The 26,702-nt window shown below is 39.4% G+C and overlaps 1 protein-coding gene across 4 annotated transcripts in view; it reads left to right on the plus strand.

Annotated features, from left to right (window-relative positions):
* Nucleotides 1–26,702, plus strand: part of CELF1 (CUGBP, Elav-like family member 1) — a 41,335-nt gene that overhangs the window by 6,998 nt on the left and 7,635 nt on the right. Inside the window, exons 1-12 of one of the 4 annotated variants that reach the window (XM_010147774.1) lie at nt 5,772–5,866; nt 7,901–8,088; nt 8,857–8,939; nt 9,351–9,399; nt 12,592–12,723; nt 12,914–12,993; nt 13,425–13,586; nt 14,438–14,519; nt 17,471–17,599; nt 23,904–24,014; nt 24,195–24,380; nt 25,263–25,406. In XM_010147774.1, coding sequence (XP_010146076.1) covers nt 5,796–5,866; nt 7,901–8,088; nt 8,857–8,939; nt 9,351–9,399; nt 12,592–12,723; nt 12,914–12,993; nt 13,425–13,586; nt 14,438–14,519; nt 17,471–17,599; nt 23,904–24,014; nt 24,195–24,380; nt 25,263–25,406 — 1,417 coding nt within the window. In that variant the 5' untranslated portion in view covers nt 5,772–5,795. Of the gene's footprint in view, nt 1–5,771; nt 5,867–7,900; nt 8,089–8,856; nt 8,940–9,350; nt 9,400–12,588; nt 12,724–12,913; nt 12,994–13,424; nt 13,587–14,437; nt 14,520–17,470; nt 17,600–23,900; nt 24,015–24,194; nt 24,381–25,262; nt 25,407–26,702 lie in introns of those variants that run through there. The other 3 variants (XM_010147751.1, XM_010147759.1, XM_010147766.1) reach the window with 3 other exon arrangements.

A 26,702-nucleotide genomic window follows, 5' to 3' on the forward strand; every position in this document is an offset into this window, starting at 1 on the left:
AATTAAGGTCAAAGATGTTACTGTTGGAGCATTAGTTGATTCCTGGACTTTGCTGTTTGTACTTGCAGGAAAATGATGGCTTAAAGTCACTGGTCTGTCTAAAGACCTGGTGTTCTAGACTACTTTGCAGGTGCTCTTCGAAGTGTCTGCACTAATGCATGCAGCATGGGGAACAAACAGGAGCAGACTGTGCTCTAATCTAGAAGTATTGTGATTAATAGAAATAACAGATGTCTGCTACAGAAGGCTCAGTTGGATTTTTAAAGGCCTGTTTTTAAAGGAAACTGCACAAGCCTTATACTGCCATTCTTTCCTGAAAACTTTTGAATCCACTGTTCATACTCAAATAAATTTGTCAGAGCAGTAAATGTCTCAGGGCATCAAGTTCCTAATCATTTAGCATTAAGTGTGGGGAGGTCAAAACAGAACATTCAACTCTTGCCCTTTGCCCATCCTTGTGCAAGTAGCTCTGAAGTAGTCTGACTGTTGGCTGTGGTCTGCACAGCTGAACTGGCAGCAGTCACTGAAGGATCTTGAGACTCATTGGATTTATTGTAAGTAGGTAAGACACATCCATAGGAACAGCTTTTTTAGTTCTGCTTTTGGTATGTATCAGCATACTAGTGTTAAGGGTTACCTCTCTAGTGTATAGGTTTATTGTATAGCAACAGTATTCTCAGTTCTGTGTCCGGAAAGCATCACTGCATCCTGGTTTGCCTGTGTGACATCTGGAAATTGAGGAGTCAAGGGAAGTTGCTTGGATTTTTGCATCAGGTTGGTACAGAGCTGGGAACAGAGCCTTCTCTTCTACTGCAGCTTGCAATCCCTTGATGCCTCTCTGAAACAGATCTTCAAGCGATAGGTCGTTTCTGACCGGCTCAGTTTCAGAACCCCTTCGTACAACAGACTTAGAGAGGTATAGGACTTTACATACTGTTTGGCCGCCTCATAATTGTGATCCCAGTTGCCACAGAGAAAGAGTTAATTTTTGTGGTTTTAATCCAAACAATGTTTTCCATATCTATGAAGATTTTGCTCTGGATATGTTGATTTAGAAAGGTAAAAAGCTGTGACTAATGAATTGGAGAACTGCCACACTAGACACAGTCTATTTGTTGTTCCCTTCTGATGATGCCTAGTACTATATGTGTTAGATAAACAGGTGATCTAAAAAAATCTTAATAATTATTGATTAGTCTGTGTTTGAAGATGAGGTTATTTAGTTGTTTCTTCCTAACATCAGCTAGAAGATGGTAGTTCTGATGTGCAGTATTTTGATGCATATAATAGCTCACGGGTTATCTGTTTAAAAACAGTTGGGATTTCAGTGTGTGTGTACTAAATAGAAGTGGAAAAATGTACCCCTGCAAACAACCAGTTTTGCTTAAACCCTGTCAAGCTTTGGCAGGATTACAAAAGTCGCTGCCACTAAATATTTACTTTATCTGTGAATTTAGTAAGATGTGTTCCCTCTTAGCAGTTTCAGATTTGCCTTTGCCTGTGTCCTCCTTTACTCATGAACACAGGAAACTACATTTTGTATAATTTATTTTGAATCATTGTTTTTACTCTCAAATATAAGGATGAGTTTAGCTGTTTTATTTTTCCCTTTCCAAGGGTGCTTGGGCATAGAAAATGTAAGCCATCCTGTAAGCTAGAGCGATAGGTGACTTGCTGCTTCATCTGCTGACAGAAAGCTGGAGTCCTAGGGATTCTTGAGTCAGACTGAAGTTTAGGATTCATTCCTTTTGAGCTTTCACAGAATTAATTGGAGTAGAAGCTACAGATAAAGAGACTTCATTCACAAGCCAGAGAAGTAGGTCAAGAATGCATTGTTTTACCTCAGATATTTTTTTCCCAGACATATTTTGAGGAAGGGGTAGAAAAAAAAAATCTTATTCTAAAAATAGCTTGTAATAAGATTTACTTGATTAATTTGTGAAAATCCATCTAGGTCTGGAAAGTATGGAGGAATTAAATGCTCTCACATAAATGCATAAGAGAGCACTGTGAAACTTTGTATTTCTAAGATCAAAGCAATTTGTATCTTCTCCTATCCCTTTTTTCCACTTGGGAACTTCTGCAAAAAATACATATGAATAAAAATATTTTTCAGTCCATTCAATCTGAATTGTAGGCAGCCCAAAACTTTGTGTATTTTGATGGTAAATTCATCATTCTGAATGCTGAACACAGTCAGATTTGTGTACTCACAGTGCATAACTGTCACAGAGGTTGGCAAGAGGAAGAAGCTGCAGTTTGGCAACTAGGTAAGGGGCTTTTTGTACCCAGCGAGGCATGCGGAGACAGTTTGTATTTCAGCATAGGCAGAAAACATTCTGACCTCTTGCTTACATGATCAACAATGAAACAACAAAATATTGACAAGTGGTTTCTGTATTTTGATGCATGTAACCTAGGGGTTATCTGTTTAAAAACAAAACTGCAATTCAGCAACACTAATGATCTGGATATGCACGGGTAATACAAGGGGAAGTTTATTCTAGGACCTGTCTCCTTCAAAGCTTCATAGCGTCTGATTTCCCCATAGCCTGCATCCTTTCCCATAGTTGGCTTTCACCATCCAGTAGTCCCTCAGCTTCAGATTTGTGTATGTTGTCAGAGGTTCAGACTCTATAAAATAAAAGATGGTATTATCTTTAACTTTCAGAGTTAATTGCTCATTGAAATGAGCACGACTTTCTTAGGAAAGAAAATGTGACACTGTTTGGTTTTGTGAGTTTTGAGGTTTCTTTTAGGTTTTATGCTTCAGGATGTCAGGTAATTATGTAAACTTAAAAATAAAACCAAAACCTCTAGCATTTGTACTCTGCAACCTGAGGACCATATATAGCAGTGTATTCTGCTGCATAATCTAGGGCTTCAGAAGTGTAAAAAAGTGAGATTCAATCCATAGGATCTAGAAGTTTGTAATGCTCATATTGTCAGATTAGCACCACATTTAAATGTGTAGCTACAGTCCATAGAGCTTGGAATGTCAAACATTGTTTCTATTATCCTTTGAATAGAAACAGTCAAAGAATGGATCTGGAAGCCAGCAGGAAAAAAAAAAAAATAATGGTGTTTAGCTCTCTTATTTTTCTTTCTTTCTTTGTGAGCAATGGTTAGGATGAGTTTTGTGGTTTTTATAATTCCAAAGACACACTGCTTCCTCATAAAATTATTCTTATTTCTGTACAGTAGCAAAATACTGTCTTTTTCCACTCTTTCTGATATTTTCACAAGTCCATAAGTCTTTTAATTTCACTAGCTTGATGCCTTCAACTAAATAATGTTACAGTAAACCTGTTTTTACACTAGTGTTTTGTCACTGAAATTGCCATCACTACTGCCGAAGTATGATACCCTGAGGCACTGAGGCTTGGCTAACATACCTTCAGCCATTTACACACCATTCTAGTATTGATTCTTCCTTTCCCGCACATTATGCATAACAGCATGTGAAATATTTTTGGCACTGTCTGTTAAATGAAGTGAGCACATCATAGAGGAAGTTACAATAAGCATAACAAGAATTAAAAATTAATATGTAGCAGGATAGTTACACAGAACTAATATTTTAATTATCAAGTAGACTGATTTTGACATGGAGTATAACAGCGTGACCATGTAACTTGTTGCAATTTTGTCATAATGGAACAAGCAGACATGACTTCCATTTTGGGGAATGGAGAGATGAGGGAAAGGGTGGGTCTAGAATCAAATCTGATGGATGACTTCGGGTTTTTCTTCAGAAAACTAGTCAGTCTTGGTAGCCTTTTTAAAACCCATTTTCTAGAGTATCTGTTGCTAGCGTCATCTTTCATCGCACCCCCACTGAGCATGGCTGCTGTAGTATTTTACTGGTTGCTTAAAAAAGCTAATGATGACTGGAAGACCAGAAGGAATGAATTCTGGTCTTCATAGGTAAGACCAGAATTTACAGACTGGTCTGTAGATTTATGCGAACAGTGGCAGGAACCCCACCGTATCTTCTGGTGTTCTAACCACATAAATCTGAAGTGTTTCTCTCTGTTGGCTTGTTTTAGAGAACTCCATAAAGTGGGCTCCAGCCTCAGTTGAACATTTGAATATGATGTGTTATACACAAGATAGCATTTTTCAAGTGGGAAGCCTACAAGATGTGTCTGAAGGTAGATATGAACAACTTACTGAAAGCTAATAAATTGACCTGTGTTCCCTAGTGCCTATTTGCATGCTCTTACAGTGGTGCTTAGCAGGTAGCTTATACCTGTTTTCATTAAAGAATAAGCTTTCTTGCATTTACCACATAGTAAGAGCACGCACGAAGTAGTTGCTGTTGAATATCTGATACGTGCAAAGTTCACGTCTTCTCTTGCCTTGCAGTAACATGCCTATCTCTTATTAATGAGTTAGGCCTTGTAATAAACTTTTAATTAACCTCACTGTAGGCAGAGGATGGAAAATGGTTGGTTTGGGTTTTTTGGTGTTGCTTTTTTTTTTTTTCTAGAGGTTGGAAATAGTTATTTATGAAAAAATAATTGACATACTGTCACCGTGCAAGCATAAGGAAAGCTATGTATACTGGCCAGCCTGAATTAACTGCAAGTACATGTTGCAGTCATTGACAGGCAAGAAGGAAGTGATCACAGCTGCCCCAGCATGCATTCCTTGATGCTCTAAGAGTTTATTTTGTGGTTATATCGACCATATATGTAAGGCTTATCTGGATTCATGTTGGACTTGAATTAATCATCCCTCCTGGAGTGCTCAGACATGCCCAGCTGCCTCTGCAGCACTCACTCTCTGCGATCAAATATTTCTCTGTCTCCTAATGCATCCAGTATTATGCAGATTATCTCCTCGTTAGTTTGGGTATTGGAGATTTAACAAGAGGTCTGTATTGTGTGTATAAATATACTTCGTGGTTATTTGATCAACATGTTATTCCTGTTTTAATGTTGACCAGCTGAGGTTTTCTGATCAATGTTTTCAAAGATCATGAACAGCTTTCAACAAATCACTGTTTTTCTTTCTTTATCATCTATACCCTCTTTATATCTTTTAGATTTGTAAATGCAAGGTGGATAAAGTGTTGCTTCCAGAACAGTATATGTTTTGCTCCTATAAAAGGAGTAGGTTTTGATGTTCTGTGGTCATTAAGGAATTTTTGAGCAATCAAATCATCTTAGCTTTTTTTTTTTTTTTTGGCAGGTTCAGAGAAACACTTTAGTTGTCATTTTTCTCCTTAGAAGTTAAGAGCGTGTCAAAAATAGTACATAAGGTGAAGAATGAGATAAGCCATTGAAAGTCTTTATGGTGAAGGAACCTCTTGACTTCACGCCTTACTGTTGGTGATATGGGAAGTGTCTGTCTGAACCTCAAGGCCTCGGACTGCTATTTTGCGAGGCAAGGAGTTAGTTGGGGATGGAAAGACTGGAGTTGTATTCTTTCTGCTCTGTTACCCATTGCTATCTTCATGGATCTGACACACTGTTTATCTGACAGTACACTCAGTACTGCTTCGCCAGGGAAAATTGCACAAAACAAGCCCAGTACATCAGCATTTTCATTGTGTATTAAGCTGAGCCTCCCTTCACATGGTCACATCCCCTTTTTAATCTGGGATTCCATGTCCCTTTCCCAGTCCAGCCTGTTTCTGTGGTGTCTATTGCTGGTCTCCCTGAGCTTCTGTGGTTTGAGTGTTTTTTGTGTGGCTGAGTGTTAAGACCTGCAGGACTTTGGAAGTGGTGTTGTTTGGGGGTTAGGCAATATAGTGATTTAGTGTTAGTAGTTTGTCACAGACTGAGGTGATGGCTGCGTTCAAGTTGGATTTCCTCCCAGAGATGATGGTGGACCATTGCTCCTTGAATGCTAGCCCTGTGTAAGTATTCTGTCTTCATATCCAAGTTTATTGTTGGAATTGCTGTCTCTGAAGCCTCTGTTGTCTGAACTCCCTTGGCAGGAGAGGGAGTGGGGGAGGGGAAGATAGGAGAGCCTGCAGTTTGTTTTTTGAAGAAATCCTCATGGGCATTGGCAATTGATGTTAGATTCTGGATAGGGGAGAAAAAAGATCTGATAGTTTGGGGGATGAGGGCTAAGGAGGTGTACAAGTTATTTGGCAGTACTGTTTATAATATGCTACAGGTGCTGATAAAATCAGTTATTTACATCACTTGTTGGGTGAACTGTTTCTGTTCTTCCCTATTAATGACTCCAGAATAAACCTTTCAATTAGGAATGAAAGATCGCTTGAGTAGTGTTGGGGTGGTGTTGAGTTGCTCGGTTAACAGGAGCCATGCTATGCTGTTGAAGCTACCTATGGCATAGAAGGCAGTACTGAAAATCACTATTGGAAGAGGGTTAATGGTTTCCAGTTCTCAATTGGAGTGAAAAGGTATTGAATGAAAAGAGGTAGTTTACTTCTTTGCGAAAAGGTAGTGTTTTCCCTGGATATTGGGTGAGATGTTGACCCTTTCCGACTGGAAAGATAGAGGGAAGTGAAAGGATTCTATGGTTTATGATGATTTCCATCCCTTCTAGTAAGAAGCCTTGTTGTTTCTGAGGTCTGTTCATACAGTTATAAAATTATGAGCTTTCCTAGCATCACTTTTCCCTTAGGCTCTGAACAGCAGTGTATTGAGGGAAACATTAACTTAACATTACCTGTTGTGGATTTTTCTTTTTTAACTCTATTCAGAGAGGATCATGATTGCAAATGGACAGTGAGAGGAACTCTGTTTACTGTAATATGCAGTTAATAAGCCATCCAAAAACTATCTTTAAAGGAAAAAAGCAGAGATGAAGAGAGCTGACTACTCTGGAAGAGGACGACCACCTCTATTCTTCAACAAAGAGTTTGGGGGCGGGGGGAATCATTGTATAGTTACTATTCCACTCCCCATGCCCTTTCTAGATTATGCAGGGGTTGGTCAGCAATTTTAACCTACTAATCACTATAGCTACAATAGGATGTCATTACAGTCAGTCTTTCACAGAGATGGGTTCTGTGGTATACTAGGCTGTGACTACCAGTAACAAGACCTCACATTGCACTTGACAAACAGTCAGGAGTCAATAGAAAAGTAGTGTAGGACTGTCAACTAGCTGGGTGGAGTATAACACAGCTTTATTAAGAGGCTGTAAACTGTTCATATGGATAGATGTAATGTCTTGAAGCCTATGGGAGATGCCCATACTCAAAACCTCTGTGGTGGTGTAGCCCAGAAGTGGCTTTTTTTTTTTCCTGTGTTAACACCCTACCATTACTCAACTTGATTCAGTCTGTGGCTAACTAGATTGTCCAATCTCAACCTATTCAAGTACAGCCTAAGTCTGTGTTTTCCTGCCAGATATTGTTGAAAGCTCCGTAGCCTTGCAGACCTTTGATGAAACTTCTCATCTGTTCAGTTGTACCTGTTTCTCTGTTTTAAGACAAATCTTCACCGTGGGCAATGGTTCCAGATAGTCACGTGTAACAATGATAAAAATATCCTCTCATTGTCACTGGTTACTGATAACTTCAGTAGTCTGTGGGTAGACTGAGTACAGGTTTCTTCCTGTACTGGTTTCTTTTCCTGTAGAATTTTACATAGTTGAACTAGTGATATTTTCCGTTTATCTCTGCAGATTTATGTCCTCAATCCCAGATGTTAACTGCATTATGCAAACAAATGTTAAGAGAAGTTTTAAACAGCTGTGTTGAGAGTGTTTGGTTGCCAAGTGCAGATTGCAAGTGAATGTTTCTGAATATTCTCTGGTATGCAGGACTCAAAATGTGCAAGAGTGTCTCTTTCTGTGTATATTTTAATCATATACATTAACATAGGTATAGAAATACACTTTTTTAATCTTGCTGTAATAGCATCTAGAATCTGTGGAAATGTATAAGACAGAATTTCCTTCTTGTTTTCCATAGCTCAAAGAAAATGAATGGCACACTGGATCACCCTGACCAACCTGATATAGATGCTATCAAGATGTTTGTGGGTCAGGTCCCACGGAGCTGGTGTGAGAAGGATCTACGAGAACTTTTTGAACAGTATGGTGCTGTCTATGAAATCAATGTCTTGAGGGACAGGAGCCAAAACCCTCCTCAAAGCAAAGGTGAGAACTTCTGACTTCTCATGCTGCTTTCACGTAGTTACAGTCTTAGCTGTTTGCCTATTCAAACATCCATGTGTGATGGAGCTCTGCGTGACCAGGTATGCATACAAGCCCAGGCTTTATAGTCTTCAAGTGTATGTGTCTAATCCTACTTGGACTGTGACCCAGTCATTAGTTGAGCTGAGGAGAATCGTAATTTTTTTGAAAGTGATGGGGATGCTTGAAGAGCTTGGATTATAATTCAAAAGCAGAACATCAAATCAGTATCACGTTGCTCCAGAGAATCATTGTGATGCTATGGTATGACCAAAACGGTGCTGAAAGTGTCAGTTTCAGATAAAATATAAAATTGAGGTGTTAGTCATTGGTGTACATCGAATCCTAATTAAATGCTGTACCTGGGTTTGCAGTTCAGTTGTATGCAATATCTTATTTCCTGTGAAACTAGATTAAGTTTTTTTGTAATAGCAAATAATTGTTGAGTTTGATAATGGAAGTAGCCAATAATTATTTGGCAGATGTATCTAAATGTTTGTTGTAATGGTGTATTGGTGATGTTGGGACAGTTCTGAATATACCCTATTTTATTACACTTAGAAACCTTTTTAAAAACGTCACAATAAGTAGTACCTACCTATTTCAGTGTCTAACCTCTTTTACTTGCCGTTTGTTTTCCATTGGAAAGATAGAAGTGGGACTTGGAATTGCTGTACAGCATGTCAAGTTTCATGGTGTTCTTTCTTGACTAGCATTTTCCTTCAATTGCAGGGTGCTGTTTTGTTACATTTTATACCCGTAAAGCTGCACTAGAAGCACAGAATGCTCTTCACAACATGAAGATCCTCCCAGGGGTAAGAGAAGAGCCATGCTTTCCTCGCAACTTTATCTTGTTTTTCTGAGATCTGGCACCACTGATGTACAAATACACGTTACCGTGCCCTCAAATCATGCTTTAAAAGAACTGTTCAAAAGATCAATGTTGAGATTTGTATGATAACATCTTAAGGGAATTTTGGAGTATTTGGGAGAGTAATATGGTAGTGAAGTGGGTGGGCATGGCTCCTATATTACTCTCTGAGGAGGAATGATGGCATATCATGAGGAAAGCTTTTCTTTCTACTAGAAATTTATTCATTGATATATATGCACTACTGTAGAGGCAGTTTAGGCTACCATTTCTTTATTCCACAATTCTTACAGGATGTATTTAATATATTATAAAGTGAATGCATCTAGGATTAAATAATCTTTTTACATTTCAGATGCACCATCCTATCCAGATGAAACCAGCTGACAGTGAAAAGAGTAATGGTAAGCTGTATTGAAGTCTGAGTTTGGTGACATCGTTTTTGCTTATAGGGAAGCTTGAGGATTTTCCTTTTGTTGAACAGCCTCTGACGAGTCGTCTTGAATTGGAGACCTGGGTGGTTTGGGTTTGTTTTGGTTTGGTTTGGTTTTTTTTTTTTAAAAAGTGTGTTTTCAGTGTAGTAGGTAGTATAAGTGATGTCTCCTAAAATCCCATTACTTGGTATCTCCCACTGCTGCTGCTTGTGGTAGAACCATGTTGTCAGTTAGGGAAACATCCAGTGAGTTCTTCTTTGTACTAAGGTGGTTTAAATCTTTGTTGAGGACATGAGCAGTGGGATTGAGTGCACCCTCAGCAAGTTTGGAGGTGACCCCAAGCTGAGTGGTGTGGTTGATACTCTGCAGGGAAGGGATGCCATCCAGAAGGGCCTGGACAGGCTAGAGAGGTGGCCCCATCCAAACCTGATGAAGTTCAACAAGGCCAAGTGCAAGGTGTGGCAATCCCAGACATGGATACAGGCTGAATGATGAGTGGATTGAGAGCAGCCATATGGAGAATGACTTGGGAGTAATGGTGGATTAAAAACATGGAATATGAGCCAGCAATGTGCACTTGCAGCTCAGAAAGCCAACCTTATCCTGGGCTGTATCAAAGGAAGTGTGACCAGCACTTCCAGAGGGGATTCTCTCCCTCTGCTCTTGTGAGACCACACCTGGAGTACTGTGTCCAGCTCTGTGGACCCCAGTATGAGAAACATGGACCTTCTTAGGTGAGTCCAGAAGAGGGCCATGAAGATGATCAAAGGCCGGGAGCACCTCCCCTAGGAGGACAGACCGAGTGAGTTGAGATTGATTAGCTTAGAGAGGAGAAGGCTCAGGGAAGAACTCATAGCAGCCTTCCAGTACTCAGAGGAGCCTATAGGAAAGTTGATGAGGGATTCTTTATCAGGGAGTATAGTGATAGGACCCAAGGGGTGACAATTTTAAACTGAAAGAGGGTAGATTTGGATGACATATCCGGAATAAATTTTCTACTGTGATGGTGGTGAGGCACTGGAACAAGTTGCCAAGAATAGCTGTAGCTGCCCATTCAAGTCCAGGTTGGACGTGGCTTTGAACAACCTGGTCTAGTGGAAGGTGAACCTGCCTGTGGCAGGGGGGTTGGAACTAGATGATCTTTTAAGGTCCTTTCCAACCAAAACATTTCTATATTTCTATGGAATCCAGAAATATTTTTTCAAGTGTTTGACTAGTTTGAAGCAAGGCCTGTTGCAGCTAGGGTGAGAGTTAAAACAGCTTCTTGTAGTATACAAGGAAGACAGAGAATTCACAACAGTTCAGGAGAGGAAAAACTGAATGTTTCTGTACATTGGCCATTTCAGATGGATAAGATATTTAGCATCTACCATTGGCTAAGTGATCATTTATCCATGTATTTCCATTATGAGTTCATACATACATGCTCAAATGTGTGTGTGTCTGTATATTGCTCCATGATAAGCAAAGAAAGTATTTAGCATCTTGTAGTTGCAGCCTTTCTAGACTTGGCTGAATTTTATTTTCATCATTTGCCATAGTTATTAAAAGATTAGTGTGGCATCATGGAGAAGATAGTCCTGGTTCCAGAAAGCTTACATCTTCAGATAATTGAAAGCAGAAGATGGGCTATATGGGTAACATATAGTAGGAGTAATTCCATCTGCAAATTCCTCCATGTGTATACAAAATATGTTTCTGTGTAAATGTATCTAGAAAGGAGAAATTCTATTGAGGTATTGTTGGGAGGAGAACAAAATAGGTTCTCCAAGCTGAGATTGATCTTGCATTATACACACACACACACACGAATATCCTGGGAAAATAATGGAAAGATGAAAAAAATATTTAATGGACTTTTAGGGTGACAGTTCTGAGGCTGTTATGTAATTACTGGAGTTTTAGTAAAAGGTGTGAGTGAAAATACAAGTAAGAAAGCAGCAGCTGGAGTATTTTAACTTGCCATTACTAAAAGGGATTCTGAATCTCTTGAACTAAAATGGACTGCAAAAAGGATTTGAAAGCAGTTTTCTGCTTTAAGAGCTTGAGAATGAACTGGGTACAACATTAAGATTTAATGGTCATATCGGCTGGAATAGTTCAGAATTTTCCTCTTCAACTCCATAGAAGACTCGGCAAACAAGTTGATTTCCCCTTACCATGGCACTAAATAGGAGGTGTCTTTCTGTCTCTAAGCTTCAAATTGTGCTACAGCCTACGTCATTTTCTATTTTATATTGTGCTCAATTGTGTTGTATTCGCAAACCATTTTATATTTCCATATGGTATTCTGTATAATTTGCTTCATCCTTTAAAAGCAAGTAATTCAGAGGCGATTAGCATCCTTAAGTGAGTCAAACCAGAGGTATAAAGTTCTGGTCTGCATTCAATTTCACCCCACTACCTTAAGTGAACTGAAACTGACATTAGTAACAACTAACTGAAAATTTGACACGTGTTTCTGGACCGCTTATTCTAAAATAGTCTGCACGCTGATAGGTGCTTTTCAACTCTGATGTATCTAGTAGCATTAACATTTAGAGGCAAGATGAAGATCTGTCTATCGTTCTCATCTGAGGTGTTATTTTCATGCTTTCAGTACAGGTCAGAATGGATGAATCTGAAACAGAACTAAAGGCTTCTGGTTTAGCAACTGTTTTGCTTCCACTGTTGAGACAGGAGCATGAGGAAGTAGGCAGATCTAAATGTAAGTGATTTCCATAACGTAGAGACTAGAAGGAACTTTCTGCAGCTCACTTGCTTATTTAGATACAATTAGGTATGTTGGTAGTCTAAAGATAGAAGAGAGTGGAGAGAGAATGAAAATAGTCCAATAAAATTACATGCAAGTCTTCTGTCATTCACCAGGAACTGAATGTAGGAGATACAGGGACTTTCTTGCAGTTCACAGGCTTGCAAGGGGGAAACAGTCAGCAAATATAAACACAAAACTTCATAAAGCAGGCATCCTTCAGGTACATTGTGGTATCTCATATGCATCCTCTTAAATTAGAGAGATTCCATTATAGGGAATCTGGTTCTGACAAGCCCCTACCCTAAATACAAGGGAAGTAACTGCAACTGATGGAAAAGACTTGACAAAATAAGAACCAGTAAGCACATATTTGCTGGTAATACTCTTGTCCTTTGATTTCTTAGCAGTAGAAGATAGGAAGTTGTTTATTGGAATGATATCCAAGAAGTGCAATGAAAATGATATCAGAGTGATGTTCTCCCCCTTTGGGCAAATTGAAGAATGCAGGATATTACGGGGCCCAGATGGCCTGAGCCGAGGTAAGCAGGAAGCCTTTCTGACAGTTTGGTATTCTGCACTGGATGTTGCCTTTTGCAACTCAAGGTGGCATCCCAGCTCTTTCAGTGATTCCCTTGCCACCCACCGCCTATAGGAGTTTTCATTTCTTTATTCATCCCAGTAGTTGTGGATGTAGTGAATGACCTGGTTCCCTCTTTTTTCTTTCCCCAGGTTGTGCATTTGTGACTTTTACAACAAGAGCCATGGCACAAACAGCAATCAAAGCAATGCACCAAGCACAAACCATGGAGGTAAAACAAGTTAGTGAGTGTCAGGAGAAGATGTAATCTGCCAGGCAGTCACTGTTGAGTTTGGAGGACTAGAGAGTAGAGAGAAGGATAAGTGCAGTGTGCGTTTCTTCACAAATACTAGTCCTGAACCTTTGTGCTTGTTCTTTTATTTGTAGATCTTGAGACAGAAACTTAATTTGCTGGGGGGTGGGAGTGGGGAAAACACAACAGCAACAAAAAAAGAACACCCATGAAATAGAATTAAAAGCAAATGAGATTTGGAACCTTTAATGAAATGTATTGTTTGAGTAGATGTGTGTGTGTATATATACACGTATGTATGTATGTATGTGGGGGGAGATGGGAATGCTTCCAATGGCCAAGTCTTAATACAGTATTTTTGTGACTGCTGGGGATAGCAAGTATGTAATTGTTTGAATTGCTGTTTGCAGGGTTGCTCTTCTCCCATTGTGGTAAAATTTGCAGACACGCAGAAGGACAAAGAGCAGAAACGAATTGCTCAGCAACTCCAGCAACAAATGCAACAGATCAGTGCTGCCTCAGTATGGGGAAACCTGGCTGGTCTCAACACACTTGGACCCCAGTACTTAGCAGTGAGTCCCTCATTTGGGTTCTTTTCATCTCTTCAGGGATTACAGTGTCTGACTGTCTTTTTTAATGTATTCATTTTTAGAAGGTTCCTGATAGATAGGAGCAGGGTTCTTAATGCCCATTTTGTGGATGAGGAGGCTGAAATAAAGTTCTGTGCTAACAGCCAGTCAGGACACATTTAAGTGAGGATTTCAGCCCCAGTCACTGTAGCCTTAACTACTGAAAATCTGTTTTCCTATCTTCTGTAGAAGGACTTGGCTGAGAGGATTTTCTTCATATGTTATGGCCAGAAATGTCCCTTTCATCTCTCTCTGACATAGTTCTTGTATTTCTCTTTCATTTTTTCTTTCTCAGCCTTTATTTTTTCTCATCCCCTTCCAGTAACACCTAGAGCAGTACTTAGTGCTGTCCAAATAGAAAAGCTGGTCAGGTTGGAAGCGCCAAGCAGCTGATGGTGCACAGTATTTAAAAAAAAAAAACCCACCAACAAAATGAAACCAAAACCACAGAAAATAGAGATAAACTATTCTCTCTTACGACTGATTCTACTTGCTTTGTCTTGGTGTATTAGCTGTAAACTTCCATTGACATTGATGGTGTTGAGTGGGGAAAGCATTGTGCTGTTGCTTTGGCTGCAGTCTGGTGCATGAGCAACATGGGATTTCACTATGGTGGTGCCCTGGCTGTACTGTGCAGGGGGAGTTCTCTTTACGCTTTGCTATGATGCTATGGTGCATGGGCAGTGGGAGTTCCCTTTGTGACGGCGCTCTGGCTGTGGTGTGCTGCAGTTTCTCCCAGAAGCAGAGCCAGCCCTCACTCTCACTCTTGTTTTGTTTTTTGGTGTAATGTCTAGCTTTATTTGCAGCTCCTTCAGCAGACAGCAGCTGCGTCATCTGGGAACCTGAACACGTTGAGCAGCCTTCACCCAATGGGAGGTGAGTTTTTCTATCCTAAGACAAGTTCAGGGCCAAAGAAAAGAAGAGGAGGGTAGAGAAAGTAGCCAGAAGGCTGTAGACACATTAATCCCATTTGAAATAATTAGTCTTGAGTTTACCCACTCCTCTGGAATGACAGAAATCCTCTGCTACAAGTGTGGATGTTCCTTCTTAATCTTAGTTAACCATTGTCCCCGAGGTAAGTTGTGATACGATGGTGATCTCTCCTACCTCTGGCATTTAAAATTAACGTACCTTAATTCCCTTAAAAGATGGTTCCGTATATTTATTTTCATCAAACAGGTGCATATTTGAAGTAAGCACTAGGGCATGTGTTTCAGTGATAATGGATTCTTAGGTTTCCTGTTTTAAATGTGTTGTCCTTAAGTACATCAAAGTTGAAAATGCATTGTTGGTAGGAATGTGAACTAGTCCTTCATGCAGGTTCTTTAATTCCTGTGTTTGAGTTATGATTGATTATGCCATTGCTCTTAGGGAAATGTCAGCTTAATAAGTATGAGCCAAATTCCTTGCTGTGGACCACCAGTCAGAACATTAAGTATAGCGATACTGGCACTGCAAATTGATTGTCCCTTCTGTCTTCACAGGGTGGGGAATAAAAAAAAAGGATGTTAGGAACTCCATTCACTGCATCCTCTAAATTCTTCTGGCAGAAAAGCGATAGTTTTGGTTTTATTACTGAACAATTCAAGCTTTTAAAATTGCCTCCTGGATCTGTGTGGTAGTTAACAGTATTACATGCCCTGTTGTCCAGAGGTTGATCTAGAAGTGTTAAGGAAGTGAAGTGTTTTTGTACAACTGACTTGTGTTGGTGTACCTGTGAGTAACAGTTACAAGCTTTTCCAAGGTGTTACATTTTTCCCTTGTAAGAACCTTGATTTATACTTGAGGTTGATTCTAACCTCAGCTTCTGACTTTTTTTTTTCATGTTAGACCTCTGCAGAGCTCTTTAGATCTACTACTCTTGCCAAAAGCAGTTTATAAAAATCACTTTCACTAATATCCTGTGTGATGGTGACCTGTAATAGATTGTTATGCGCATGATACTGGTTTTTCCTCCTCTTGTCTGTTTAAAACCAAGTAGTGATAAAGGAGAAAAACAGTACAGCCCTTCATGCAAATTGTTACCACAGCAAGGACTGGGGCAGGGGTGGGTGGGAAGGGGCTAACTAGGGGAGGTTGCCTGTGATGTTTCCAGGGTAATTCTTGCTTCACTAAATAAAAAAACACCTTAAAAATTGAGTACTCAGATGTATAAATAGCATGTTGCATGGTGCTTTGAAAAATTATGCTAAGTCTGTGATTCATCACAGAAAGTTTTAGTTTGGTAGTCCTGTTAATATATGAGCTCATCTCCTTTCTTCAAATTCATAGAAAGAAAAATTAAGGAAGTAATTCAATCCCCAACTGTATCAGACTCTAGGCAAAATTTAATCTTGACCCTATTTGAAAGCAGATGGGAGAACAGTGTGATGACAAGAGGACAGGTGCAGTGTGCCCATGCTGAACAGCTTCGGAAAGGAAGCAAGATAGATGCTCTGTTCTTCAATATCTCTAACACTTGCACTTTTAACTCTCTGTAGCACAATAAAAAGAAAAAAAAAAACCTTTTGGGGTTTAACAATGCTTTTGTGTTACGATGGCACCTTGAGAATCTAAATAAAGGCAGAATCCTCGTTTCAGGTACTAAATGTGGTTAGGGAAGTGAACCCTATCACAAAGAGGACAATGGATAAAGATAAAACCAAACGAATTATGCTAATGTTGTCTGTTTACATAATTAAAATCTTCATTTTGTAATTTGAGGTGTGTGCTTTGTCACCAATTACTTGCTAAGCATCCAAAAAATGAGGTGTCACATCTGCCTAGGATATTTTGATGTTTGTATGGATGGTGATTAATTTCATTTTGGTTTTAATTTTGTAGGGAGGAATTAGTAGGGATTGTCTGAATTCAGATGAAAAGAGGAGGAGTTGTTAGAGTCAGCAAAGGTAGAGACAAAAACAGGAAAGAAGGGAAAAGGGAAGTGAGACAAAGGTGGGAGAATGGAGGTAGCCTACCAAAGGATGGCTAAAATACAGAATTCAGAAGAAGATTGATATCAGCGATAATCCCGTGGCAGGGGAAGAGAGCAAACTACAGTGCCAGTACTGACTGGTTTCATTCAAAAATTATGACTCAAGGTGAGTCAGATGAGTAAAGCGACCCATAAAAGTTCATCAGCACAGGGATACCTTCCCCCTTCTGCAGTATTCCTGGCATCTTACACACAACATGCCTGATGTTTTCCTACCCGTTTTTGTTTGACCAGCTGACTAGCCTACACGTACATTGGCTGACCTTGTGGTCAGGAGTTGCCACTTAACATTGTCTCACAATTGACTGTTGCTTCTTGGCGCCGAGGGGACAAACCCAAATGTGCTGATATTCAGCTGATGGTGGGTTGAAGGTGCGACTTCATAGCCACTGTGGTGTTTAGGCCTTCTTGAAAGAACTGTGTAGTTATTGCTGTTCCCATACAAAGAGAGTAGAGGGACATGAAACAAGAGGAGCATGTTGGTCTGGTGTCTAGACAAGATCTCTGGCTTGCAGATGCGCTGTCAGACCCTGACTTAACTCTCTTTTAAAGCTGCTATGCTTTTGTGAATCAGTGAAGAGAACACTGCTTGAATATTTCTGTAATCTGGAGTCTACATCTGGAATCATGACTACCTGGTCTTCTACAGAAACTCTTCTATCTGGACAAAGAAAAACATTTTTTCCTTATAACAAGGAATCTCAGCAGCAAAAAGATCATTAACTAGTATTAAGCCTGTTGTTTTTAAGCTTATTCCTGTTACTCCGTTGTGATGTGCTGAGGTTGCTGGATATGTTGAACTAAGATGATGGTGACTGTTACAGGAGAAACTGCATTCTTCAATGTGTTGCAGGACTGAATGCGATGCAGTTACAGAACCTGGCTGCATTAGCAGCTGCGGCCAGCGCAGCTCAGAATACACCGAGTGGTACCGCCGCACTCACTTCCTCCAGCAGTCCCTTGAGTGTGCTCACCAGCTCAGGTAAGAGACTGCCTATGCTGTAGTGCGTTATGAGGTGGGTTGCCTTAGGAGTCCTTTCAGGATAGATGTCACCTCTTTTGTCTATCCCTTTTTGTCACTTTCGTGTTGATTCTCTTATCTATAAGCAGTTTTACTAGTAAATTCACTGGCCTTTGTTTGGGGTAGATACCTTTGCCTCCAGCAAAGGCTTTTTTACCTGCTGTGTTCTTCCTCCAAACGGTCAGATTAATTTAGAGTGAAAGGAATTTTTGAGGTCACCATGAAGCAGAAAGGTAGGAGACCTCTTTCCAGTCACATTAGTACAATCCGGTGAAATTAATGTATCTGTGATTTTAGACAGGCACTGTGGCAGATGTACCCTGTTCCTCTGGACATGGAAATAGAAGATGCCTAAAGCATGAAGTAATGCATTCTGTGTACTAGAACAGTACAGTTTCTATCCCTCTGACATTAATGAAGACAAGGATGCTATAACTACCTCATAGAAGTAGAATAAACAGACCTTTAGCACATTTATTAGAAAGCATCTAGAACTGAGTGTATGTGTTACACATAAAAATCAGTGTCTTGCTTTTCTGGTATTTTTTTCTGGTTGGCTTTTTTATTGTTTATTACTTTAGGTTGTGTACCGTATCCAGAGAGGCAAAAATGTCCAAGTAGTGTTCTTTTGCTGCCTTCTTGTTAAATGTGATCATTAAATGCAAGAGACAAGAAAACAAAAAACAAATTAAATTGTGCTTATATCAGACAGGCTCAGTTTTTACCACAAATGAAGATCACTATCCTACTCAGTTATTTCTAACCTATTTTCAGTTATTTCTAAATCCTGACATGGGAAGGGAGACCCTGTGTTTTCAGGGTGTTGGTTTCCCAGCATCTATGGCATGGTATGTGGGTTTGTTTTTTTGTTTTTTTCATAAAAAGCCAAATTGCTTATGCAGTTTCAAAATCCAGCCTACAGAACTGACATCCTCACCTGTGATTGTGAGGGACCAAAGGGGGTTGAGGGGTGTTTTAAATTTCCACAGGTAGCTTTTTGTAGTGTGTAGGAGGGCCAAGGAGCTGGACTAAGAGATTATAAAGAGATTACAAGGAAAAGCTGTTTAGAAAACCTTACGTCACACAATCAGGAGTTAAACCATGGGTGCTTTGCACAGTTCTCCACTTGGAGAAATCCCCAAGAAAGAATTTAAAGTGTGTTCTGTTTCTGGACAGGTTTGGGTTTGCTTTTTTTTTTTTTTTTAACATAAAAACTTTGTGGTTTGCAATCCTTAAAGATTAAAACTTCAAAATTTATCTTGACTCCCAGCTATGGTATCCTATTCTATAATTAAAAACAAACTAACAAAATCAGAAAAAAACCCCAAAGAGTTGAGGCTATGGAAGACCTGCATTTGTAACCCACTGATGCGTTTTCCTCGCAGAGAAAAAGTGTGAGAGTGAATATATCTGAGAATTTTTCCCATGATTCCTCATGCAGTAGCAGAGCTGGAATGGTCGGGTTACATGTTGCTGTGACTGGAGTTTAGAACTTGTCGGTTCTCTAATCTGCTGACTGGAGCAAGTTTATTTGATTTGTTGAAGTGGGGAAAGGGACTGGCAGGTTGTGAAGTTCAAATGCCAGACATCCTAGAAAAGGCAGAGATGGCCTCTTCTCAGAAGTGTACAGTGAAAGGACAAGGGCAATGGACACAAGTTGCAGTAGAGAAAATTCTGACTGGATATAAAAGAAAAATAAAAAAAAATAAAATTATCATCTGTGAATATTAAGCTCAGATACCAGATGCCAGGGGGGCTGTGGAATCTCCCATCATTTCAAAGCTTCAGAATGCAATTGGAAAGTTCACAGGTTAGACCAGCTCTGAGCAGATCATTAGACTAGATGATCCACAAAGGTCCCTTTCAACTGAAGTTATGCTACTTTTGTGTGATTCTTTAGGTTTGGTTTCCCCTCTGTGAATTTTGGCTGTTACACAGCACTCTGCTGTTCCTTTTCCCTTGACGAGAAGCATCTCAGGACTCTGTTCAGCTTTTGATCATGCTGGTGGAGGGCCCCGAAGGATGGGGAGCAGTTCAGAAAGTTGTTTGGATTCAGCACAGAAGGTGCTTAAAAATGATCACCAGTCATATCGACAAATGATTGTGTGTCAACCAGCAGTGACGATGGATCATTTGAATTAATATCCTGTAGGTGTATCACTCTTCACAGGCTTGAAGCAGTCACTATTGTATTGCTCTTTCAACTTAATTTCTAGTATAATTTTAAAGAGTAGATTAGCTTTCTTCAAAAGAAAGAGAAAGTTCTGGACGATATGTGATCTATATGTAGTCACTGACATCAAACAGCTTCAGTGCTTTTCATCAGAGGTATAAATATGCTTCACCTTTTAAAACTGTACTTAAGCTGGGGGGAGTGGAAGTCCCAGTGGGTACTGACAGCATTCAATCTATGATACTTCCTGTAATTATACAGCTTTTTAACTCTTTACTCTGAACTGACTATTATCTCTTATACTTATGTGTACATTCATATAGGAGCTGTTGAACTCCACACATTCAGAGCATCTTTCCTGAGCTTGAAAAAACTCAGCGTATAGCTATTCAGTACTGTGTGTTAGTAAATGCCTTCCTTGTCTGTGGGACATATGGCAATGTATACTGTGATAATCTGTCAGTCATCCCAATGCTCACCTGATGCCTATTTGGACGTCTCTCCCAGATTGCCCTCAAACTTCACAGTTGGTCAAAAAATCCATGGTCTTTATGCATAGTTACCTTTTTGTTTTTCTTTCATCTGCACTGATCTCTCATGTGTTTGGGGAACTTGGAAGTCCACACGGTGCAGAGTCTGTGGGCTGTGTGTAGGTTACATGTCAGAATGGTTGAACACGGAGCTGTTAAATATTATTGCTGTGCTGTCTTCCGGCACATTTCAGGTGATTCTATTTAGGTATTTCCAAGCAGTATGGTGTATTTTGAAGTAGAATATGATGGAGCAAAACCTTCAACCTTGCAATAAAGCAGCTATTCTTTGGAACTGAATAGACTGCTGCTGCATCCACCTGTAGGTAATCCATGTTACAGAGGCTGTGGCCTTAGATAAACTCATTTAAACTTGTAGCTTATGAAAAGGACATTCAAGAAAATACTGTAGAAGTATTTCAGGATTGGAGTGTCTTGTCTGCCACCTTCTTGACTCAGACATCAAGGTGATGTATGTTTCCATTTCTCCTCTCTTCAAAGGCAACCATCACAAGTCCAGGAAAGATGAGATGACTTTCCTGACCTTAATGTATCTCCAGCAAAATTGTTTTCAGAGACATTATAGTCTTTCTGATCTTGCTGGAACTAATTCTGGTCCAGTTCAGGTTGATCTACTATCTGACTTTTAGTGCTCTTTAGCTTGGATGGAATTACAACAGACTTACTTTTCCCTCAGTTCACCTACTTCCACGAGTTGGTAGTTGATGCCCTTGTCCAAGTTTTGTTATCTTTGCTACATATTCAAATTTTCTGAAAGCCTTTTCAAGTATTTTCTGCTACTTCTGTTAGAATTTGCCTTTTTGACTAGGTGTAACTCAGTAGATCTAAGAAAATATAACCTCAGTAGCAAGCAAAAAAACCCAACAACCCACCAAAACTGCACAGAAACAATGTTAAGAATTAGGGATGGAGTAAAGAACATAAGTGAAGCTATATTGGTTTTCCATCCCCAGCACTGTGTATTGTTTTCTGATCTAAAATAATACACAAAAAACAGAAAAACAGGAAGGATGACTAGAAGTATGGAATTCATTCCCTATTAGGAGCAGTGAGAGAGCCTGAAAAATAGAAGACTGATGTGAGAGGTGGATATGATCAAAGTCTACGGATGTATTAGTGGTGTGATGAAGATGAATAGGGAAAGGAGAAGAATTACAGGATATCCAGTGAAGTTGTCGGCTGACTGTTCAAAACCAAGGAGAGCTATTTGTTTGCACAGTGATTAAATTGCAGAACTCATGCCTTAGAACATAGTAGAGTCAAGCAATTCTGTATTTAAAATGCACCAAAATTAATGAATGAAAATTGTAATACAAAGACATTGCCCTTGGCTGGAAGAAATCTAGATTTGCAAATTGCTGCATTGATGTGTAGACTACACCTGGGAAGTGTCCCTTTGTAATTTCCCTATTTCTGCTCTGCTGTTGTTTATCTGCCTCTAGTCATCATCAGAAATGGGGTGCTGAGACAGTACAGTAGTTTCTGTGTACATAATGCAGATAAACCGAACAGAGTTAAATTTTCTTGGCATTTTCAGTACTAAAGCATTTCTTACTTTGTTTAAAAGAGACTTGTGATAAAGTCAGCTAAACTAAAATAACGGTGTTCAGCTTTTTGCAGTGGTTTAAATGAACTTGTTTAAAATTGCAACCTTTTTAAAGTAGGGAAGGTATCTGTTCTGTCTGTTACTGTGATCTCTAGCATTGGCTTCATTCGGTTTTTTCCCATACCACTACTATTTTATTGTGGGTTTGGTGTTTGTTTGGGTTTTTTTTAAGTGGTGTTCTCGTCTGTCAAACGTAGTGTCTTTTTGAATTATGCAGGTTAGCAGTGAAACATTGCAGAAACAAGTGATACCCTAAAATGGAGGCAGCTGTGTCATTTCTGAATGCTGACTTTTATTCAGCCAGCTGTGATATTTTTTTTGTACCAACTTGAGGGTTATACTGTAACTTGTTCTCTATATTTTTCCAACATTTAATATGCTGCTGATAGTAAGACTGGAATTGTCTCCTTTTCTTCAGAGTAAGTATCTTAAAATACAGTCTGAGATATTGTCCGTCGATTTCTGACTTGACAGTTGGTCTATAACGTTTCCTAGAGGAGCTTTGTCATTTCCTCTGTCAATACAAAAACTAAACAGTGGTCACAAGTGCAGCTTCCTGGGTTCTTATGAAGCCTTTGTTGGGCACGGCTTTTGCTGGGGCTTGTTAGGCAAGTTTGCTGTATTCCATTTAAATAGTTAACCACATTTCACTCCAGCAGAGACTTTGTGACACACATATGCAGTGGTAAATATGTAGAGTGTGTGGATCTGCTTGAAAGGTGGTAACAATTCTTTTCAAAGTTTTCTTGGACATACACAGCATAACTGAGAATTGCAAAAACATGAAGGAAACTGAAAATGCTTGAATTTCAGTTCTTCTCTTACCCACTCACTTGGTCAGACAGATAAATTCCTCTTGAAAGCAGACTACAAGATGCCTCTACAGCACCAGACTTCAGTATCTTTTAATTTGTAGAAGCCATAAATACTTTCCAGTGCATCTTGTGCAGTAAATTTAAACTTCTGGATTAATGACAATATGTATAGCTTCCCTTATTTACCTTCTTCAGATTTCAGAGTAGTCCACAAACCTGTTAAGAGAACTACTGCTATATAATCATAAAAATACTAGTCTTATTTTATCATGTCCATAATCTTTGTAGATGACTTAAATTTGAACTTCTTTTTCTTTTGATACACCAACTTGGGAAACTTTTTTCCATCATCATTTTGATGTCTGTTTATGTAGAACTAACTCCACCTGGTGAAGAAGTTGGCAGGCCATGTAATCTGTTAATCTGCTGGGTACTATATCTGTAGACTTCTCTTACTGAGTAAACGTGTTGGAAGATGTTAGTAGCACAGTCAGCAGAGGATAGACTATGTAGTTTGGACATCCATTCCAAGACTTTTCTTGGCCCATAGCCCTGGCTGCTGCAGCAGGATTTTTAATGGAAAATATTTCATGTGTTAGAATAGTCTGGGCATCTGCTGTTCCTTTTCTGGCAGTATGGGAAAACCATATGTTCAGTTTGACTGGAGCTTTCTTTAATGTCTTTAGTATCTGTGTTTCGGGTCTTTTTCACCTTGTGTGATTTTTTTCAAGGATAGGTATGAGTATGTAGCGATTCTTACTTGCTTTAGTCACCAGGAAATGGACATTGCTGCTGGTTACCTTATGTCGAGGTACAAAGTTAGCTAACATTCATGTACTGTCTGAATCTTAGGTGTCTTACACTTAATGAAATAATTATTACTGCAAAGACGTTATGATGAAGTGTAAACTTTTCAAAAAAGTAGGAAGGGATTAGAAGATAGAAACAATATGATCAATCAATTTGTGTGGGTTTGGGATTTTTCTTTTTTTGACATAGTATACTGTGTTGCTTGCTCTGTTCATTACTAGGCTTTTCTATAGAAGAAATAACTTAAGAAGTTTAATTGTCCAGGCCAAAAAAGATTGCTTGAAGTTTAATTATCTTATTTTAATAGCAGGTTCCTCACCTAGCTCCAGTAGCAGCTCCTCTGTTAATCCAATGGCTTCTCTTGGAGCATTGCAGACACTGGCAGGGGCTACAGCAGGCCTCAATGTTAGCTCTTTAGCAGGTAAGCTGTGTGTTGCGCTGGGTTGGGGGAATAGCTGTTTATTGTTCCTCAGGCTGGGCTGGTTCCTTGGGGGTGTTTTTCTACTTCTTGCCTTTTTGTAATAATGCAGAGTATTTGAAAGGTAATTGATCTAGCTCAGTGGAGGTACTCAGTCATCTTTATTTCCTCTTTCTTATACAGGAATGGCAGCCTTAAATGGAGGACTTGGCAGTGGTGGTCTCTCAAATGGGACAGGTAGCACAATGGAAGCCCTCACACAGGCTTATTCTGGAATCCAACAATATGCTGCTGCTGCATTGCCCACACTGTATAACCAGAGTCTCTTAACACAGCAGAGTATTGGTGCAGCGGGAAGTCAAAAAGAAGGTGGGCAGGAACTTGTAGAAACAGTCTGAGAGAGGAGTTGTCAGAAGGGCGTGATCAGCCCTTGCAGCTACCTTATCTGCAGAGCTTTTATTTGGCAGCATTTTTTAGAATTCTAAAGTTACTGAAGATAAAGAAGGTAAACCTGTGAGGTCTCTGTTAAGAGCTGTCCAAAGTAGTTTTTATACAGGAGTTTTCTCCCAGGATTTGTCTAGTCTTAAATGCTTAGAAATCGTACTCCTTCACTTTCTTGGAGGACAGGAGACTATGAATCTGCAGCCCTGATACATCCCACTGTTGGAGAATCAGTTGTGGTTTTGTTAATGTTTTCTTGGTCCTCCACCTCTTCCCGCAGATACTTAATGCCAATGTCTTCACTATTCAGAATCAATTTAACATTCAGTGTAAAGTGATGAATAATGTGGGAGTAAGTTTTCAGAAGAATATAGGATGATGCTTAGAAAAGAATCTCTCAGATCACAAGTAATGCAATTGCTTGTGTTTTGTATTGAGATTTACTCACTTCCTTTGAGATGCGAGATGCAAGCTTTGCGTAGCGATTTTTTGTTTTAATCAGCATCTAGGGCTCAGACTTACTGCTCAGCTTTCGTTACAGCAAAGATCTGTGAACCAGTTCTGGCACAATGTGAAAATTACAGCAAAAATGGTGAAAAGGAGCTAGAATTGTTTGAATGATCAATCCCAGGAAAGGGTCATGCTAATTTATTCTGGAATTGAGTACTCCACAGAAATGCAGACTGCAGTTGCATTGTTTTATCTAGAAAATGTGGCTTGAATGGCTCTTTGACCTTTTTTTTTAATTGTGAAATGGGCCTCTCTTATCCATGATCTTTCTGAATTTATATTCCTCCTTTTTGTTTGAAGGTCCAGAGGGAGCCAATCTGTTTATCTACCATCTTCCCCAGGAATTTGGGGATCAGGATCTGCTGCAGATGTTCATGCCATTTGGAAATGTTGTCTCTGCCAAGGTTTTCATTGACAAGCAGACCAATCTAAGCAAGTGTTTTGGTATGTTGGGTCTAATCATTACCTGTAGAAAGGTGGCTTCTTTCTAGTAATCTCTTGTCCAGTGTATTGTCTAGTCTAGCTTTTAAGTCAAGCAGTGACTCTTTCTCTATAACCCTAATAAATAAACAAACACGAACTCTTCTAGCAATAAACTAGATCTTCTTGATTTTCATTGTGACTTTTTTGCTTTTCCTGATTTTGCACTATTATGCCTCATTATACTGTTGTGGCCCTAAATAATTCACTATGATTTGTGTTTGCAGACTCTAATCATGTTGTAGTTCCTTCTCTTCCCCCTTTCTGTCTTTTCACTAATGGTTTATGTTGCTGTATATACTGCTTACTATGTTCATGAATTATTTCTACTAACATTCTTATATATAATTATTATGGCTACCATATAGTACAGGAGCATATGACTCTTCTGTAAATGCTCTGAAGGCAATTCTTAAAGCTTCCTCGTAATTTGTGAAAATTTTGTAATAGAAAAACCATTTCAGCCGCTATTTACTGCCTAACTTTGGTTGCATCTCGTATCCTAATTTTGCTCTGCCTATTGTGTATTTAGATGGGAGACACATCAGGGTGGGAGGTGTATCCTGACACTGTACATCAACCTGTCGTGCCGCAGTTACTATCCAGATAGAATATTTTCAGTTACCTGCTAAAGTCTGTGATGCCAAAAAAGCAAAGACCATATTCTTTCTTAGCTTATGTAGTAGTAGGCTGCACACGTGGACTGAAAAATTCATAGCTTTGTTTTCCTCACTTTGAAACCCCAGTGCAAGCAGTTGTAGCAGTCTTGTAGTGCTGTAAGCTCTCATGACTGTTTTGATAGAAGGAGGTGTCCTGTGGTAGAGTAGAAGAGGTGAGCCTTTCTCTGTTGTTTTGATAGCTTTGTGCCTACATAATGTCCTGAATTTTTTAGTGTTTGAGCCAAAATATGTGAACAATCTGATGCTTTGTGAGAACACAAAAATGTGCTGAGCATCAGGCTGTAACACCTATACATGGAGTGATCTCCCCAGGTAGTGCTATCGGCCATTAACTGGAGTTATTTAAAATGGGTTCCTTCAAAACCCTGAAGAAGTTTATTTTGGGGATGCTCTTTCGCTGGAATGATACACAACTACTCATTGAAGAGAGACCTAAACATAAGAGTGGTCCAAGTGCCACACTGCCTTGACACAGCTACTTCACTCCAAACAAATCTACTCCCATCATGCCAAGAGGGTGATTTCAGTCTTGTATCTTTAATGAGCTTTCATATATAGGTTAATATTTCCCAGGTTAGAT

Source organism: Eurypyga helias, unplaced genomic scaffold (assembly GCF_000690775.1).
Source record: "Eurypyga helias isolate BGI_N326 unplaced genomic scaffold, ASM69077v1 scaffold5210, whole genome shotgun sequence".
Taxonomy (NCBI): Eukaryota; Metazoa; Chordata; class Aves; order Eurypygiformes; family Eurypygidae; genus Eurypyga; species Eurypyga helias.